At 46.3% G+C, this 20,870-nt stretch overlaps 1 protein-coding gene across 1 annotated transcript in view; it reads right to left on the bottom strand.

Moving 5' to 3' along the window:
* pdzd2 (PDZ domain containing 2) overlaps window positions 1-20,870 on the bottom strand; it is a 444,706-nt gene that overhangs the window by 54,365 nt on the left and 369,471 nt on the right. Inside the window, exons 16-18 of the mRNA XM_070868346.1 lie at window positions 15,983-16,151; window positions 12,819-13,636; window positions 4,072-4,216 (exon numbers count right to left, since the gene is read on the bottom strand). Coding sequence (XP_070724447.1) covers window positions 4,072-4,216; window positions 12,819-13,636; window positions 15,983-16,151 — 1,132 coding nt within the window. The remainder of the gene's footprint in view (window positions 1-4,071; window positions 4,217-12,818; window positions 13,637-15,982; window positions 16,152-20,870) is intronic.

Raw genomic sequence — 20,870 nt, 5'->3', positions numbered from 1 at the left:
AAGGGCCAAATGGCCTATTCCTCCACCTATTTTCTATGTTTCTATGTTTCGTTAAAAAATCACCCATTTGGGACCAAGCTCTGCTCCTATATCCCTTAATTTTGTCTCCTTCCTCCCCCTCTTAAAAAGTCAGCGACATGCTGAGGTATGTTTGACCAGTACTGACAGCACTCCAGTACCTTATTCAAGTGGCCTGGCCAATTTTCATACCATGCAGTAAGTGTTATGAGGCTATTAGGCCTTGGGGTGGGGGAGGCCTTCAATGCTGTCCTCACTTGACAGTAGATATTCCAGTCCTGGTACAGAGTCTTCAGGACCAGTACATGGCAGGTGCTGGGAGAGTCATTTTTGTTTAGTTAAACTTCACCACATATTGCAAGGTCAAATGATTTAGATAAAAATGCAAAGCCCGCTGTGAGGATCACAACTTGTGTCGGGGGATGGGAAATTGTGCACGCTGGAGAGAGCTGCTGCATTTAAAACAATTAGCAGTTTTTGCAAAGGCTGTCTAGAGGCAAGGGAGGAGTATCCAGCTAAAAAAGAGCAAAGTCAAACCAGAATCTGTGGGAAAGTGATGGAGTAGCATAACACCTGGCCCCATTTGGAAGTTCATAAAGTGGACGCTCTGCTGAATGAGGTGGTGCGAGTAGGGTTGCCCGATTTGACACTCCAGGATACCATTTCCAGAGGATGACAATGCACCATGCCTGGCAGGAGATAGTAGGCACACTCAACAGGCTTCTTCTGCATCAATTCCTGGGTCTTACTACATACAGGATTTGGAGGAATAGATGTAGGAGAATATACTGCAATTTAAGGATTCTAGCAAGAAAGTGCTGCAAGAAAGATAACCCAAGACTGCATACCACAAAGTGCTGTGTGTTAGCTTGTTCCATGTTTACTGGTCACCTATGCCAAATCTTCATCTAACTTAAAAGCTCTTTCATTGCATCTTGTGTAATTCTGTACCACAGCTGGGCACACATTCAAGCTGCAGCTTACAGTTGAAAAGCTTGCCACACTCATCTTCCAGGGCCTTCACATATCATACTATTGTAACACAATCTACTGCATGATGCATGGTCACTTACTGACTCACAGGTAGGTCTGCGTGGGATCATGGGACATGCCTGTCACTTTGTTGGTGCTGCTTCAAGTCTGCTTGTACAATAAGATTTCACAAAACTTAAGCCAATAGACCCAAACTGGAGGAGGGCTCAGAAATAACAGATCATTGATTCATTTGGAGGAGGCTGCCCTGGATATTTTGGCACACAAGAGCATAGAGGGAATGGGGAGAGGTGAAGCAGCAGGCCATTCCAAACTCAGATCTAGTAAGACCCTTATGTTATGGTATTTTTCCTTTCCCACTCACAGGATAAACACAACCATACAAACATCATGCACAGTATCTTGCATTGCTCTGTTTGAAGTTGTGTCGTGAATCCAGCTTTTTAATATTTGTTCCTTTTCTGTCATTGTACAGGTCTGGAAAAACACAGGAACAGCCTACTGTGTCCTAGAGAGCAACACACAGCACCTTGTAGCTCATTCAGAGGATACAAAGTATGTATTTGTGAGCAATATGTACACCTGCTGATTGTGAAAAGGACTCACCAAACTGACCCTGATGGTTGTTGAAGCACAGAAAGACTTAAGAGAAATTATTCCTGTTAATAACACTGAAAATCAGAGTGGCCATTTTCCCTAATGGTGTATCAGTAAATTAACACACCATAACATAGTGCATCAGTGCAGTAACTTCCCACAATATGGTGCATCAGAGCTCTAACAATCCTGTGCTACCGGACCACATCATCACTTTCCTCTGGTACATATTCCAAATGGGCTTTATTACACAGTACCATGAAAACCACGGGTCACACTTGGTTGGAGAGCATTGCAGTGACAGGTAGTCCAATGCCATTGGGAGGACTTTATTTCATTACCACAAATCTAACATGGTCGTTCCTGGTCTCACTTGTGTAATTAGGGGATGCTGCCTACAAACTTAAAATGAATAAGTAATCTCCCAAGTTTGCTTAAGAAATTAAGACTCTGATTAAGTAATAAAGAAAGAGTTTGCAATTATATAGCACCTTTCAAAACCTCAGGAAGTGGCAAAGCATTTCACAGCCAATTAAGTACCTTTGTAGTGTAGTCACTACTATAATGTCGGGAAACACATCAGCCAACCTGTGCACAGCATGGTCCCACATACAGCAATGAGATAAATGATGTTGGTTGAGGGTTAAATATAGGCAGGACATGAGAAAACTCACCTGCTCTTCTTCAAATAAAGCCATGGGATTTGCTACATGCAACTGAGAGAGTAGACAGTGCCTTGGTTTCATGTCTCATCCGAAAGACGGCACCTTAAGCATTCCCTCAGTACTGTACTGAAGTGACAGCCTGGATTATGTGTACAAGTCTCTGGTGCAGGACTTGAACCCACAATCTTCTGACTCAGAGGAGAGAATGCTACCACTGAGCCATGGCTAACACCTATTCATATACTAATATTCCAATTTTCTCTTACTCTCTGTAGGGAAGTGCTTAGCTTTTGCTTTGATAAGAGTTAGGAATGGCTGTAGAAAGTAGTGGAAGTGTGAACCTACATCTTATGACTTCACAGCATTTTCTGTTAGCTCTCTATTTGTGCCACAGTCAGCGGATTCCATTGGTTTACACAGCAATTATGGTCACAAAGAGCTTAAATAAGTAACACAATGGCTTAACTCAGAAGCTCGGCAGTCCTCTTAAAGCCCTCTTTTCCCCCCCCTTGCCTTATGAGCAATGCAGCACTACGCAGCCATGTGGGTGGATGAGAGTCTGGCTCCTTGTCCTCTGTCAATGCGCTCTGTAATAGGATGTCAGGAATACCATAAGACCGACTAGGATTAATTTGCTCTCCTCAACCCGTATAGAAATAACAAATATCCCTTATTTGACTGGGTTCTAGTTAGTCCAAGACACAGATGATGGAGCACTCCGGTTCACAAGGAAACATTTAAAAAAAAATAACATCTTTTTGGTCCTGTTTCGGGCCTGTGCTCCTTCGTGCCTCGTTTCACTGGCGAGGCCAGCAGCAGACACTGATCCCCGCCCCGACACAAAGTTAAAATAGTGAGTGACGTCATCAGACCCCAACTCGCATTTTAATGAGGCCCTCGCCAGCTTGCTGCAAGGGCCTCATAAGCCTCCCGAAACCCAGGAGTTTAAACACTGACTGCCGTTATTTTATCCCCAGCATGCCCCATTTCTTGCACCATAACAACACTGATAAAATAGAGAGAGGGAAAAGAAATTTTGTGATGTTGGTTAGAGGTAAGAAAAGGTTCACTTATTCGAAGACTAGCTTTTTCCTGAATCTGGGAGTGAGAAAGCGAAAGAGAGAGAAAAAGAGAGAGAGACAGATCGCAGCAGACAATAGTTATCATGCCATTCTGGTTTAAATACATGGCAGATACTGGATAATTCCAGAATTAATCAATATTCCAAAATTTGTTGGAAAACTTTTGAGAACACAAAGCTTTTCAACAAAACAATTAACTGCATATAAACAGGGTAGAACATTGAGACTGATTTACTGATTGGATTTAATCAGGTCAACAAAGTAACTGACATTAGCTTCATGGACAGATTCTTTGTGAAAGGTGTTTAAGAGATGAGCAGAAGAGTAAGTAATTTCAGTAGCTGTCCCAAAGAGCAGAGGTTTAAGACACTTTGGTACATTTCTTTAAGATCTATTTTCCTCATTTTCCGTTTCTGACCAATAAAAGCATAAAATAAATGCTAAAGATGCAAATTAATAAATACAGCTGAAATAATTACTCAATTAATGCTAATGTTTGAATAATCTGCCAGAAGGAATAGCAGACAAAACTATTGGGTGTATTCAGGTTACAATTAGTTACAATTGTGCAAGTAATATGAAATTGCACTGCAATGCATAATGTCCTTGCTTTATGCAAGCATTTTGATTTGCTTGTATAAACTTTTTCATGAAGACAATGTATTTTTCACAATCACAAACAAAATCTTTGGAGCAAAACCCAACTCTTTGCTTACCTGATACTGGTTTCTGCACATCGAGTGTGATGGAGGGCGGGAGGTTGTACATAAAGTTACACGTCTCTTGGTAAGACATTCTGCAGACTGCCGTGCTATTAATCAAGACAATCTCATCTCCAGGACCAAGCTTTCCCTTAGATTCCTAGAAAACGTAATGTCACAGTTATAAATGTGTTACTGGGATGTCTCGATACAAGTGGGCAAAGTATAAAGTCTAGTCATGCAATAGTGAGACAGATACAGACAGTTTGCTATAGAAACTAAAACATCACAAAGTTCAAAGTACATAATTGATAGCATGACTTAGATACACCAATGATCTGGCTGAGATTTTCAGCTGGTGGTTTACTGGCCACAAGTGATATTTCCCTTCTGCAATAGCAAACATAACATTTAAATATGGAAATGTAAGTTTTCCTTATGGCTCAGTGGGTAAATACTATTTGGTAGGTGCGATGCTGAGGCATATAGTACATAAAGTCCCAGTTTCAACCCCTAGACGAGCTACCTGATTTCAGCCAATGCAGCAGTGAGGGCAATGTCTCATGCTAATTGAGGGGTTGAGGGTGGGAGGGAAAGACCCAGGGTTCTCTGTTCTGATCATCATCCAGTTAACTCCACTGGAAAGTGCTGGATATTGGGTGAGCAGAAGCTTGGGTTCAGCTGCGATGCTCCACCTTCCCCTCAAACAGCCTGCCAATGCACCCTGTTTAGGCTCACACATGAAGAAAGGCTAGTCGAGTGAGATACCAGAGGGTTTCCAGTGTCAGTGGAATCATACCCCAGTATGGAGTGACAGAAATTGCGCATTCAAACCAATGTCAGCACACGATTTTTGTGCTTTACACTATATATTTTTTAGGGTACGGGGTCACTGGTCACTTCCATAAGCAGACCTCATATCCCCTGTAATCGACAAGGCCCCCACCATCAACATCCTGGGGGGTCACCACTGACTAGAAACTTAACTGGACCAGCCACATAAATATTGTGGGAGCAAGAGCAGGTCAGAGGCTGGGTATTCTGCGATGAGTGACTCACCTCCTGACTCCCCAAAGACTTTCCACCATCTACAAGGCACAAGTCAGGAGTGTGATAGAATACTCTCCACTTGCTTGGATGAGTGCAGCTCCAACAACACTCAAGAAGCTCGACACCATCCAGGTCAAAGCAGTCCGCTTGATTGGCACCCATCCACCACCTTAAATATTCATTCCCTCCACAGCTGGCACACACTGGCTGCAGTGTGTACCATTTAAAAGATGTACTACAGCAACTCGCCAAGGCTTCTTCAACAGCATCTCACAAACCCGTGACCTCTACCACCTAGAAGGACAAAGGCAACAGGCGCATGGGAACACCATCACCTGCACATTCCCCTCCAAGTTACACATCATCCTGATTTGGAAATATATTGCCATTCCTTCATCGTCACTGGGTCAAAATTCTGGAATTCCCTCCCTAACAGCACTTTGGGAGTACCTTCACCACACGGACTGCAGTCATTGAAGGCGGCGGCTCACCACAACCTTCTTAAGGGCAATTAGGGATGGGCAATAAATGCTGGCCTTGCCAGCAATGCCCACATCCCAGGAACGAATAAAAAAAATGATACTGTTCTCTCCATAACATCTCAAAAATGATCATTTATTACGTTTTATTTACATAAGACAGTACAGCACATTGAAATATACCTTTCCCTACTCTCCACAATGCATAAAATAATACAAATGCCACTCATTTCTCTCTAAACATAAACTAAACAGAAGTTTACTTGCTACAGTCGCAACCCAGTCCAAATCCCTTGCTGAACTACCACAGAACCTACAAACATGATTCTGCAGCTGTTGATTATGAAACTCAGTGACTGTAGACTGATTGTTGAACTGCACATTGGACCCAATATAATCCATAATTGGAGAACAATGGCCACTGAGTTATACGTGGCAAACATTTAAAGAAATATTCCAAAATTCTCAACAAATATATATATTCTATTGAGAAATAAAAACTCCATGGGAAAAGTTATCCATCCGTAGCTAACTAAAGAAGTTAAGGATAGTTAAATTAATAGATTAATAATGGCTGGAATGGTTGAGCATATTCTGGATGGGAGAAGAGGTGGCTGATGGACTGTTAATCCATTGTGCTTTGCACGCATGGGTTCGGATCCCATCCTCGGCGTTGTGTTAAATCTTTACCGGCACAGACATGATGGGTTGAATGGTCTCCTTCTGTGGCGTAATTTTCTATGATTGTATGAATGTTGTGAAGAATAGCAGTAAGGCTGAGGATTGGGAGAGCTTTAGAAACCAGCAAAGGATGACAAGAAAAATGATCAAAAGGGAGAAAATAGAATGAAAGTAAACTAGCAAAAAAATAAAGACATGTTGTAAGAGCTTCTACAAGTATGTAAAAAGGAAGAGTAGCAAAAGAAAGCATTGGTCCCTCAGAGGCTGAGACAGGTGAAATTATAATGGGAAATAAGGAAATGGCAGAGACTTTAAACAAATATTTTGTATCTGTCTTCACAGTAGAAGACACAAAAAGCATACCAAAAATAGTGGGGAACCAAGGGACTAATAAGAGTGAGGAACTTAAAGTAATTAATGTCAGTAGAGAAAAAGTACTTGAGAAACCAATGGGACTAAAAGCTGACAAATCCCCTGGACCTGATGGCCTACATCCTAGGGTGCTAAAAGAGGTGGTTGCAAAGAAATTGGATGGACTGATTGTGATCTTCCAGAATTCCCTAAATTCCAGAATGGTCGCAGCGGATTGGAACGTACCTAATGTAACCCCATTATTCAAGAAGGGGGGGAGTGAGAAAACAGGGAACTACAGGCCAGTTAGCCTGACATCAGTCATTGTGAAAATGCTGGAATCCATTGTTAAGGAAGTGGGCACTTAGAAAATCATAATATGATTAGGTAGAGTTAACATAGTTTTATGAAAGGGAAATCTTATTTAACAAATTTGTTAAACAGTGGATGTAGTATATTTGAATTTCCAAAAGGCATTCGATAAGATGCCACATAAAAGGTTGCTATGCAAGGGCTCATGGGATTGGGGTAATATATTAGCATGAATAAAGGATTGGTTAACGGACAGAAAACAGGGATAAACGGGTCATTTTTTGGTTAGCAGGCTGTAACTAGTGGGGTGCTGCAAGGATCAGTGCTTGGGCCTCAGATATTTACAATCTATATTAATGACTTAGATGAAGGGACTGAGTGTAATGTATCCAAGTTTACTGACAATACTAAGCTAGGTGGGAAAGTAAGCTGAGGAGGATCCAAAGAGCATGCAAAGGGATATAGAGCCCAAATTTCCCCATGAGTTGCACCGTTTATTTTGGTGTAACTTGATTTTTCTGGTGTATCTTTTTAGTTGTAAATATGGCCATTTAATTTGCGCCAGTGTAAGTGAGTTAGTTAGGTTTTTTGTTAGGTCAGTTTTTTTTTCCAAAAGGGGGCGTTCCCAGCCACTTACACCATTTATGCCAATTTAGCCAGAAAAAAGTTGTACTAAACTAACTTAGGGCAGTGTATGTGTCCACTTTTGTCCGCACAGAAAGACTTTACTTACAGTTAAGGAATCGGCGCAAGTAACAACATTTCAAGCACCACCAAGCACCAAACAAAGCACAAGCAGTAATAACCATTCAATAAAAACTAAATGATTAAATTAACAAATAAAGAGCTGAATTAAATCCTACCTTCAACTAAACTCGGCAGCAACTGGCCGTGTGGGAGTCCCTTCGGCCTGGGATAGAGGCGGAAGAATGTGGCTGCCACCCCAGCAACTTTCAATCCTTTTCGGGCGGGAATTTTTTCTCGTTTTTGCCCATTTTTTGGGTTTTTGGTTAGGCTTTAAAAACGGTAGCCTGAAACCTGGCAGAGGCATGGGGCTTCGGCTCCCTCGCGTGAGGGACTGCAGACGACTCCATTTAGCCCCGAAAGGAGTTTGGAGATCGGACTGACTTGGGCGCACGCTCAATGGTCGGCACATGTGCTAGAGCCAGGCGGGCCACGTGTGGAAGGACACCGAGGTCCAGCGCAACACATGGCACTATGGGCCCAAGTTTCGGTCTGAGTTGCTCCTGTTTTTTTGGAGCAACTGGTTTAGAATGGAATATCTTAGAAATTGCAATTCTCGGCATTTAGTTTGCTCCAGTTCTGGTCAGCTAGAACAGTTTCAGTTTGGAACAGATTTTTTTTTTCAAAAGGGGGCATGACCGGCCACTTACGCCCGTTTTGAAAGTTTAGGCAGTGAAAACTTACTCCAAACTAACTTAGAATGGAGTAAGTGTAGATTTTTGTACGCTTAGAAAAACCTTGCCTACACTTAGAAAATCAGGCGTAGGTTACAAATCAGGCATAGGGAATGCGGGGGGGGGGGGGGTGGTTTAAAGGGAAGTTTACAAACATTAAACACTTCAGTTTTACAAATAAAGAGCCATCATCACTAATAAAGGATCAATAAATCAACCAATAAATCAATCAAAAAAAATTAATAAAAAATAATTTTTTTTTAAAAATCAATAAATAAAAATTTTCTACTAACCGATTGCAGCACCGGGAGCCCTCCAACAGCGTGCTGGGACGGGGCCCCCTGCCAGTGTGTCTCTCTCTGTCTGTCTGTCTGTGTGTCTCTCTCACTCTCTGTCTGTCAGTGTCTATGTGTTTCTGACAGCGAGGGGAGGGGGGAGCGGAGGGGGGGAGAGAGGGAGGAGGAGGGGTGCGGAGAGGAGAGGGAGGGGGAGGGGGAGAGGAGAGGGAGAGGAGAGGAAGAGGAGAGGGAGGGGGGAGAGGAGGAGGGAGGGAGGGAGGAGGAGGGAAGGAAGGGGAGAGGAGGAGGGAGAGAGGGGGAGAGGAGAGGGAGGGAGGGAAGGGGGAGAGGGAGGGAGGGAAGGGGAGAGGAGAGGGATGGAGGGAAGGGGAGAGGAGAGGGAGGGAGGGGGAGAGGAGAGGGAGGGAGGGGGAGAGGAGAGGGAGGGAGGGGGAGAGAGAGGGAGGGGGAGAGAGAGGGAGGGGGGAGAGGGGTAGAGAGAGGGAGGGAGGGGGAGAGGAGGAGGGAGGGAGGGAGGAGGAGAGGAGGAGGGAGGGAGAGAAGGGGAGAGGAAGGGAGGGAAGGGGAGAGGAGAGGGAGGGAGGGAAGAGGAGAGGGAGGGAAGGGAAGAGGAGAGGGAGGGAAGGGAAGAGGAGAGGGAGGGAAGGGGAGAGGAGAGGGAGGGAGGGAGGGAGGGAGGGAAGGGGAGAGGAGCGGGAGGGAGGGAAGAGGAGAGGGAGGGAAGGGGAGGGGAGAGGGAGGGAGGGAGGGAAGGGGAGAGGAGAGGAGAGGGAGGGAAGGAAGAGAGGGAGGGAGGGAGGGAGGGAGGGAGGGGGGAGAGAGAGGGAGGGAGAGAGAGGGAGAGAGAGGGAGAGAGAGGGAGGGAGGGGAGAGAGAGGGAGGGGGGAGAGGGGGAGAGAGGGAGGGAGGGAGGGGGAGAGGAGGAGGAGGGAGGGAAGGGGAGAGGAGAGGGAGGGAGGGAGGGAAGGGGAGAGGAGAGGGAGGGAAGGGAAGAGGAGAGGGAGGGAAGGGGAGAGGAGAGGGAGGGAGGGAGGGAAGGGAAGAGGAGAGGGAGGGAGGGGGGAGAGGGGGAGAGAGGGAGGGAGGGAGGGGGAGAGGAGGAGGGAGGGAAGGAGGGGGAGAGGAGGAGGGAGGGAGGGAGGGGGAGGAGGAGGAGGAGGGAGGGAGGGAAGGGGAGAGGAAGGGAGGGAAGGGGAGAGGAGAGGGAGGGAAGAGAAGAGGGAGGGAAGGGAAGAGGAGAGGGAGGGAGGGAGGGAAGGGGAGAGGAGAGGGAGGGAAGGGAAGAGGAGAGGGAGGGAGGGAGGGAAGAGGAGAGGGAGGGAGGGAAGGGACGAGGAGAGGGAGGGAGGGGAGGGAGGAGGCAACGGGCCCGGCTGACGTGAAGAAGCCGGGCCCAAGACTTCGGGCGGGGCCCGCCCCCAGCAAGATGCCAGGCGGGCGGGCCCCGCCGAAGGAGTTAAAGGTAGGTGGCCAGGGGGGGAGCGGGAGCTGGAGGGGGAGCGGAGCGGAAGCTGGGGGGGGTCCGGGGGGGGGGAGTGGAGCGGGAACTCGGGGGGGGGGGGGGTCGGAGCGGGAGCTTTGGGGGGGGGTGGGAGGTTGAGAGAGCCAGCTGGAGTTGGACGAGGGAGGTGCAGCCTGATCCTCGCAGCCCCAGTGAGGCCATTCGGCCAGGGCTAGGGGCTGCGTGCTTCGGGCCCCTTCCACACAGTTTCGGGCGCCTGGAGCTACTGCACTGTAGCTCCAAACGACCTGCAGGGAGCCGGAGAATCTGCAGGTATTTTTTAGGCGCACTTTTGGGCGCGAAAAGCGGGTGTCCAGGTCGGGGCTGCGCCGTTCTCGGCGCGGCCCAAAACTTGGGCCCTATGATTCTAAGCATTTTTGCACGCTGACATCTTCAAAGAGCTTCACACATAAATTATTTGTAATACAACCTAACTGCATGTTGCTGGTTATTTATGGATACACAGGATGGGATGTAGGTTAAGCACATGGCTGTCACTGTATATGAGCTTCTTTAACATGACAAGACCGTCACCCAACCAAACGAACACAAAGCCAGCCCAGCATGGCAAGCGACGTCGCTACACGACAAGCTATCCTCCGTCCAAACCATTTGACTGCAGCCAAAGACGACCAACCTTTCCCCCCTCTCTCTCGCCCCAATCAAAACTCGGTCGCATCAACCTGTTTCTTGCAGCCCACAGCGGCCGGCCTTTGCGGCAGGCCATTCGGCCTGGGATAGGGGCTGGACACATTCTGCAGGCATCATCATCACAATCATGGGACAGAGCTACAGCGCATGCGCGACCGCTCTACTGCGCATGCGCGCAACTGCCGGCATTTTTTTCGGCGCAGGGCTGTAGCTCCGCCCCCCCACTCCTCGAGGAGCGCTGCGTCAGGACCCGGGACACACAGCAGATCGGCCAGAATCGTGAGCAAGTTTTTCGGCGCCGTTTCCAGCGCACAAAGTCGGCGCATCTCGGGAGAGTGTGCCAAAAAAAGGGGTTGGGGAAATTTGGTCCCATAGACAGGTTAAGTGAGTGGGCAATAAGGTGGCAGATGGAATATAATATGGGTGAAAGTGAGGTCATTCACTTTGATAGGAAGAAAAGGAAAACAGAATTTTTTTTAAATGGTGAGCAACTATTAAATGTTGGTATTCCGAGAGATTTGGGTGTCCTTGTACAGGAAACACAGAAAGTTAGCATGCAGGTACAGCAAGCAATTAAGGAGGCAAATGGCATGTTGGCCTTTATTTCAAGGAGGTTGGAGTATAAAAGTAAGGAAGTCTTACTAAAATTGTACAGGGTGTTGGTGAGACCACACCTGGAGTACTGTGCACAATTTCATTAACTGAGATTGCACATACATGCCTTAGAGGCAGTGCAATGTACGTTCACTAGCTTGACCCCTGGGATGAGAGGGTTGTCCTGTGAGGAGAGCTTGAGTAGTATGGGCCTATACTCTCTGGAATTTAGAAAAATGAGTAGTGATCTCATTGAAACAAGCAAGATTCTGAAGGGGATTGACAGAGTAGATGCTGAGAGGTTGTTTCCCCTGGCTGGGGTACTCAGGATAAGGGGTCGGCCATTTAAGACTAAGATGAGGAGGAATAGCTTCACTCAAAGGATTATGAATCTTTGGAATTCTCTACCCGAAGAGGCTGTGGATGCTGAGTTGTTGAGTATATTCAAGGCTTAGATAGATTTTTGGACTCTTGGGGAATCAAGGGATATGGGGATTGGGCAGGAAAGTGGAGTTGAGGTTGAAGATCAGCCATGATCTTATTGAATGGCGGAGCAGGCCTACTCCTGCTCCTAATTCTTATGTTCTTATGTTCAAAGATTATAGCTAATCATTGACCCTGGTCCCTTCTCAAAGGTCTCAGACATGCCTGTAAATCATATCCTCTACCCAGGCTGCAGCAGATTCTTTGATCTGCATCACAGTGGCATGGGACCACTTCTTTGAAGGTATACTGAAACCTATCAATGTTAAATGGAATGACAATATTTGACAATGCTAGTGCTGTTTGTTTCTCCATCTGATCTATCTGTGATAATTGGAACTGAATGTTTCGCATTCAGCCAGCAATAAACTATGAGAACACCTTTGTTTTACAGAGACCACAACCTTAATGTGATTTTCTATGAAATGTAGTGCCGAGCTCGTAGAAAACCATAGTTAACCCCATGTGTACTGTTTCTAGTAACAGGATTGCACCAGTAAAAAAAAAACGTAGGCTAAAAGTACATGATATGTCATTAACTGCAACTAGTGCAGAATATTTTTCTAACTTTTAACTGTGATGTTAGTGAAGAGCTGAAAGTTGTCTCTTCACCAACATTACAAAATTACTGACTCAGTGCTGCCAGCTTGCACCACTCTCAAAATCAGACTGGTGTAAGACCAGAGGGTGAAGTGTAACTACACTATAAAACAATGAACATCTCTCCAGCAAGCATTGCCTGCTCTGTATATTCAGTCCTTCAATAATGCTAATCGCATTATTCTTAGTATAAACTAAGGTGACAAACTCGTACTTACACCATCTTTTCATAACTTTAATTTACGAAGTTCACAGGTAGAGAAGGTTTAAGCATTATTTCCAGGTAAGAGGTTAATTAAGAAACTTGCTAAGCAATGAATCATAGTTGAACTTTAAAACTTACTCTCTCGGCAGCTCCACCTGGTTGTAAACCTGTTACCAGAACTCTCAGGGGAGAAGCCTTGATTTCCAAATCCAATCCGAATGATTCTGACTCCTTACGTGAGAGATATATGGTTTCTGTACAGCACAGTCCCAAGGTGTCTGTGGCTTCAGCCTTTTTGCTGTGAGGCAGTGGCCTTGCGATGGGCTTGCTGGACTGTGAATGCTCCTCGTTCTTCTGCCGCAGGAGGTTTGGTGGACACTCGATACTCATCATGCTCTTTACTCTGGTGACAGCTTTGTGTTCAAGTTTGGGTGATCGCTTGGACTCTACCTGACCCTCCTTCGTACCAAGGTTGCTGTGACTAGTGTCAGTAGAGCTAGAAGATTCAAAGAATTTAAGTGGCATGAAGGGCGAGTCAACCATTTGCTCCATTGAGCTGTCCTCAGACTCGAGTGAGCTGCCATACAGAGGCGTGGCACCATCGCTGCTGATATTCCTCAGCAACTCACCATCTTGACTTTCATCATCCACTTCGACAGAAGAGGTGGCTATAACGATTCCTGTATCTTCCTCGGGTACCTTCTGTGCAGTGTCCCTTTCAGGCCGTCTCAGCCGAACATTTTCCTCAGGCTTCATGGAATCCTCATCATCACTGATGTCATCATGGCAAATGACCCTCCTCTGCCGTAGAAGAGGGCTGCGGATTGAATTGGGACTTCCACTCAGACTGGCCTGTCTAGCAACTTCTACATGTTTGTTGATAGGTACAGCAGGTTTCCCGTTGCTGAGGGAGACTGAAGCCACTTCTGGCTTAGACACTGCGATTTCTTTAAGAACTGGAAATACATTTGTAATTTTTTTTGTTACATTAATGAAGACAGATAAAGAAACAATTACTGCCAGCCCCCCTTAGACTCTCCAGAGACAGATGGTGGTTCAACCCCCTCTGCCAGCTTCTTGGTGCACCTCCAGGGCTGTAAAGACAGGAGGCTGTTTTATTAATATTGACAGGCTGGGCCTGGGCCTTTGTGGGAGCTGGCCTTGCCCCGCCCTTTGAGGGAAGCCCCACAAATCTTAGGCTAAAAGACCTATGTGTCTGGGAAATAGGCATTCTCTGGGGAAAAAAGTCAGGGAACTTGGCCCCATCTGCTCTAATCCCATTTCCTTTCCCACACCTTCTAATAATAGCATCACAACCATGACCCATATACTAATTTTTTTCTCATAAATTAGTCCAAGTGCCGTTTTTCTACCTCCCCCTTTTTCGTACACACTTTTGTTCTACAAACTATATTCCCACAACTTTTCAGCTCTGTGAAAGCTAAATATAAAATTAGAAGTAATGATTAACCAATTTTATTTTAACATGAGAGATAAAAAGAAAAACCCCTGAAACATAAAATGCTGGAAATACACAGCAGTCAGAATCAAACTGCTCTTCTCTTTCGGAAACGGTCATTGAGTTTAGAAGTGGAACCATCCCAATACTTTTCATATGAAGTTATTTAACATATAAAAGAAGCAACTGATTAACATTTCAGCAGGGTCCTTCCTCAGAATAGGAACAGTCAGACTGAAAACAAGCCTCTTTGTAGGGCTGGCCAAACACTGTGGGGTTGATTTTAACATGTATTCCCTGGCATTAACGGGCCTCAAATTGGGGTCAGTGCCATTTTGAAAGGGGCCTCTGGCTGGGGATTGTGTGCCATAGAGTCCAAAGAGAAAAGGTAAATTTGATATATTTGTGGGTCCGGAATGCTTAAAACCAACCCCTTTGACCTTGAAATTACTGCGCAAAATACCAGCCTTTGATGAGCTAAAATTTTAACAAGAAATGCCAACTCATTTATTTTAAAGGGGCCAATACTAAAAGCAAAGGAATTTCAAATAAATGCATTAAACATCCAGGGGCCAAAATTGCCCCTTCTGATAAGGCCTCTGGCTGCCTTAAAGAGGCAGCCTCGGGACGGCGAGGAATGGCCGCCGACTCTCCGCAGAGGGGTTGCCATTTTGTAAATGACCCTCCCTCAATTTTGGAGCGGTGTCCGGGACCATTCTACCCGTTTTCCCACTGCAGCGTGCATGCGCCGACCCATTACCAACTGGCGGGGACCCCCTCGTGAAATTGCCCCTCGGGAAATTACCTGGTATTGCCCCGCGGGAGCGTCCCCGCCGCCGATCGGTGCCCCCGACAGCTTTTGCTGTCACTGTACTTTCAGTGGCATGGCAGCCCGGCCACCCTTAAAGGGGAGGGCGCACTGTGGCGGCCGCCATGTTAATTTTTTTGGTTGGCCGACTGCCAGGTGACAATTATGGCTGTTGGTTTGGCAGCCTGGCACCGCTGGCCCGGCCGAAACCCTCCCTGGTGGCCCAGTGTTTGCCACTAAAGTGGCTGCAGAGTTCGCAGCACCAGGGCAATGACTGACAACCTCGGCTACTCTGCCCCGCCCCCACTTCCGCCTGCATGATGAGGCCACTTCCACCCTGCTCGAAAAACAATCCCCGAAGTGCTGAATGTCGACGGCTAGGTCGCCCCAATGCATGGGACGGCCAGAACACATCAAAACTGGTAGGTGCACCTTGTTTCAGGCAGTGGACAATTTTGGCCCCTCATGCTCTAGTATCCCACCTGGCAATTTCAAGATCTTTATCCTGGTCAGTCACTTAAAGGGGTTTCTCCAGTTCTGATGATGGGTCCCACCCAAAATGTTAAGCTATTTTTTTCTCTTTCAGATGTGGTTGGCGCAGCTGAGTAGTTCCAGCATTTTCTGGTTTTATTGCTTTAACAGGAAGCCGTTCTTTTTCAGTTGAGGAATAAAATAGCTTTCTGCTCCAGTCCCCTTGATCTATTGACAATAATCTGGGACGTACCATTGGCGGTATTTGTAGAGAAACCTTTAACACATTCGTATGACAGTCTTCATTCACTATTTTAAGGAGGGGTGTTAACCTGTCTACTTTGAATAGGATAGTGCCTCCATTAAAATAGAGGGTGCAAGAAGGGCACATGAGTATGTTAAGTGTTCATTCACTAACAGCTCTAATTGGTAAATTCCAGATTAATATTTTTCATACTCGTGAGATACACAGTAGATACATTATGTCACTTTGAAGCTGGATCTTCATTATCTGAATCCATCTCAGCACCATTAAGAAACAAAACCTTTTAGTATGAATCAAACCTGGATTCAGAGGGGAAACACCATCATCCAAGGAGTTGTTTGCGCTCTTCTGCCGCAGGTGTTCTTCATCACTGGAAGCTGTTACCATCGTGTCTGAGAGTGATGATTGGCTGGGAACATCATGGGAAAAGTACTGGGAGAGTTCTGTTTCTGAACTCAGTGACCCTTGCTGAAAGAGAATAGAATTACACAGAGTTTTACAGCACAGAAACAGGCCAATCAGCCCAACGGGTCTATGCTCCACACTAGCCTCCTCCCACCTTACTACATCTCACTCTATCAACACAATAACAGTCTGATTCTGACAGTGATCACTAAATTCATGATAAAGGTTCCCTGAGTCTAGATCATGTCGTGGTCAGACTATTTAAATTATCAGAGCCATAAGAGGAACTTAAGAGCACTCTGTGCATTTTGGGATTTTTGAGTGTTAGTAATTGAGACCATATGGGAGATTCTCAGTAGCTACTCATCAGCAGCCAAAGAGTTTGTGTGGTTGTAATGAAGTCAGTGCCACATCCCAGTTGTATTTTGGATATGAATTAGTCCTTTTCCTAGAATCATACAGTACAGAAGCTCTTTGATAGAGCTATCCAATTAATCCAGCTCCCCTGCTCTTTCCCCATAGCCCTGCACATTTTTCCTTTTCAAGCATGTATCCAATTCCCTTTTGAAAGCTGCTATTAAATTTGCTTTCATCACCCTTTCAGGTAGTGCATTCCAGATCATAACAATTTTTTAATAAAATAAATTGTTTTCTGATGATTAAAATTACAAAATTGGAGAGATCTGGCATTTTAAATGTGGTAGATTTAAGATTATTTGTAAAGCATTTTTTCCCTCCTCAAAACAATGTATTTACTACAGTAAAATATGCAGAGACTACACATTAATGGTAATGATGGAGCTGCAGTGTATTGGGCCTTCTCCATGCAGCGTGGCCAGAGACTGCAATCAAGAAGTGAATTTGTTTATTTTTTAGCTTTCCAACTTCTGTTCCCATCTCTTCTGAAGTATGACTCCACAGCTATTGCCAATCACATCAGCAGGCTATTTTTTTTTAACCGCATGGGACATGACAGCTGAGCCCAATACTGTTACATTTTCTATGGGAACCCTAGCTGATTTTTGCCCCACCTAGTCTATGCAACAGAGGATAATTGTAGCAATCCTCTTGCCACCCAGCTGAGATTTAAAAACTCAGCACCAAATTTCCTGGTCTGTGCTACTTGGGACAGTGCATTTAACCAGTGAGCAGCTTTCATTTTTTTTTAATTGTTTAGATTGCATTCATTTTGGATGTATTTACTTTAATTGTATAATGCACATAACTTAGGAAAATTATGAGAAGGATTAGAGAAACAGTCTCAACTCAAAACACCGTGACAACAAACGAGATCTTTGAGGCCCTGCCGAGCACAAAAAATGGCTACTTAGAAAATTGACCAACAACTTCAAAAATGCTGAAGGTCCCCGTAAAAGACTGACAACTTCCAAATGGACCTAGTAGTAACAAGTAGACACATGGGCCTAGAAATTGGGTCTAGGGCCTCATTATTGTCAATGACAGGCAGCTCGCTGGTGAAGCAGGACGGAAGATCAAGCCACTGAGATGCTAGCAGTGGCCCTCAGGTTAGTGATTAAAGGGAAATCCACACTGTGACTCTGGGAGGAGCTCCTCGGCCACAGGGAGAAGATGCTGGTGGAGGATTTTGGTGATGACTTTCCAAGTGGTCGACAGCAGGGAAATTCCTCTGTAGTTGCCGCAGTCGGACTTGTCCCATTTTTTAAAAAGATGGTCATGATTACGGCATCTCTGAGATATCCCGGCATGCTCCTCCTTCCAGATAAGAGAGATGAGGTCATGCATTCGTGCCATACTTTAGTGCCTCAGCGGGGATTCCATCCGCTTCCGATGCCTTGTTGTTCTTGAGCTGACGAATGGCCTTTTTTACCTCGTGCAGGGCTGGGGTTTTGCTGCGATGGTGGTGGGTAGCATGCTGCAGGATGGAGTCGAGGGCACTCGAGTCAAAGGCAGAGTCTCGGTTAAGGAGATCTTCGAAGTTCTCCTTCCAGCGGGCTCTGACTGCCTCGGTGTCCTTAATGAGTGTCTCCCCGTTCTTGACTAGCAGTGGGGTGGAGCCTTGGGTGCTTGGGCCAAAGGTGGACTTAACTTATGGCCTACAGGGCTGTAGTGATACCCGTACTCCTATATGGCTCAGAGACATGGACCATATACGGTAGACACCTCAAAGCGCTGGAGAAATACCACCAACGCTGCCTCCGGAAGATCCTGCAAATCCACTGGGAGGATAGACGCACCAATGTCAGTGTTCTCGATCAGGCCAACATTCCCAGCATCGAAGCACTGACCACACTCGACCAGCTCCGTTGGGCGGGTCACATCAGCTGCATGCCCGACACCAGACTCCCAAAGCAAACGCTCTATTCGGAACTCCTACATGGCAACCAAACCCCAGGTGGGCAAAGGAAATGTTTCAAGGACACACTCAAAGCCTCCTTGATAAATTGCAACATCCTCACCGGCACCTGGGAATCCCTCGCCAAAGACCGCCCTAAGTAGAGGAAGAGCATCCTGGAGGGCGCTGAGCGCCTCGAGTCCATTGCCGAGAGCCTACAGAAAACAAGCACAGGCAGCGGAAGGAGTGTGTGGCAAACCAGACTCCCCACTTACCCTTTCCTTCAACGACTGTCTGTCCCACCTGTGACAGAGACTGTCATTCCCATATTGGACTGTGCAGTCACCTGAGAACTCACTTTTAGAGTGGAAGCAAATCTTCCTCGATTTCGAGGGTCTGCCTATAATGATGATGATTAAAGGGCACCAGGAAGAGTGGCGACTGGGAAGGGGATGACCGGATCGGAATACGGGGGTAATCGGGTCCCAAAGGGGGGTAATCAGGCCGGAAGGTAGCAGTGGTCTGGGGAAGGTAGTGGCAGTGATTGTGTGAGAGGGAGGGTGAATTGGTAGTGCTGGCCGGTAGCAATCCGTTGTTTGAATGCGGAGTTGACAGGAGTACTCCTACTCCTCCTGGTTCCAGATTCAGGTAAGTATATTTCAAAATCTTTCCTGTTTGGTTGCAGCTTAGCAGGCAGTCTCTTTAAGGACTGCCTGTTAGATATACCAGACCTACACGCAACCAGAGTGCAGCCACTACCATTGCCTCAGGGCAAACCAATCTTGCAGCGGGGGCCTCAAACAGGTGTTAGCCCCTTATTTGTAATGCAAAGGGTTTAATGTCTGCTTAAGGCATGTCATGTATGTACTTTTGGGATCACTAGCCACTAGATGGCGTCACAATTGGAGGCCATTGGGCTGCACGCACGTGTATAAAAGGCAGAGTATAAAAGGCCAGCCATTTTGGATATTAGTCACTTTGGGCCTTAATAAAGCAGAGCCAAGGTCATACCTCTTGGAGTTAAACAGTATTCAGTCTAACAGTTATTGCATACACAACATTTGGCGACGAGGCAACAAGAACCTTTGCATGCAAAAATGAACACAATTGGACTGTTGGAACGATTTGTGGAAGGAGAAGATTGGGCAGACTTTGTGAGCCATTTGAGCCAGTTCTTCGTGGCCAACAAAATGGAGGAGATCAGCGCCAGACGGTGTTCCTCACGGTTTGCGGTCCAAAAATGTATGGTCTGATAAAGTATCTACTTCTGCCTGTGAGTCCAACAGAGAAGCCGTATGAAGAATTGTGTACAGAACCACCTTAAGCCAGATGAAGGCATCATCATCTCGAGATACAGATTTTATACGCACGTTCGCTCAGAATGCGGCGGAATTCGTTGCTGACCTGAGACGTCTAGCGGGACCGTGTAAGTTCGGGGCTGTGTTGGCAGACATGCTGCGGGACTTCTATGTAATTGGCATCAATCACGAGGTGATCCTGCATAAACTATTGGCAGTGGAGACGTTGGACTTAAACAGGACCATCACGATCGCTCAGTCATGCATGACGATGGACAAAAGTCTAAAGCAGATATCAGTGAAAAATCAAAACTCGGCAAGTACTGTAAATATGATTGATTCAACTTTCGTCAGAGCGGCACATGGCAGGGCCTACCCAACTGCATATGCAAAACCTGTGGCTGGCCAAAGTCCGCCAGCGGGAATGCATCTGATTTCTCTGTGTTGGCGTTGTGGGGGAATTCACCGGTACCAGCAATGCCGATTTAAGCAATATAGTTGCAAAGGCTATCTGAGAGTGGGGCATCTCCAGCGCAAGTGTCTGCAGATGAGCAAGCGTGCTGCAACACACCACGTGGAGGATGATGGTCAGACTAGCGCGGATCCGGATACTCAATTCAAGATACCAGAGGAGGAAGTGTATGGACTGTACTCATTCCTAACTAAAAGCAAACCAATTTAATGGGGTGCCGGTATCGATGGAACTGGACACGGGTGCGAGTCAATCGATAATGAGCCAGAGGGCATTCGACCAGCTGTGGGATACTAAGGCTGTGAGGCCCAGGCTGCGTCCAGTCAATGCCAAGTTGTGCACGTACACCAAAGAACTCATAACGGTGATTGGCAGTGCCGTATGATGGTGCGGGTCATGAGTTACCGCTATGGATTGTGCCAGGCAATGGCCCAATGCTGTTCGGCAGAAACTGGCTTGAAAAAATTGGATGCGATTGGAACGACATCAAGGCGCCGTCATTGGAGAAAGATACATGTGCCCAAGTATTGAGCAAGTTCCCCTCGCAGTTTGAATCAGGCATCGGCAACTTCACAGGAGCCAAGGTGCAGATCCACGTGGACTCAGATGCAAGACCCGACCATCATAAAGCTCGGGCAGTTCCGTATATGATGAGGGAGAACGTCGAAATTGAACTGGACAGACTCCAGAGTGAAGGG

This window comes from Pristiophorus japonicus, chromosome 2, assembly GCF_044704955.1.
Source record: "Pristiophorus japonicus isolate sPriJap1 chromosome 2, sPriJap1.hap1, whole genome shotgun sequence".
NCBI classification, from domain to species: domain Eukaryota; kingdom Metazoa; phylum Chordata; class Chondrichthyes; family Pristiophoridae; genus Pristiophorus; species Pristiophorus japonicus.
Note: the sequence above shows the minus strand (reverse complement) of the source record. Positions and strands in the feature narration are given on the sequence as shown.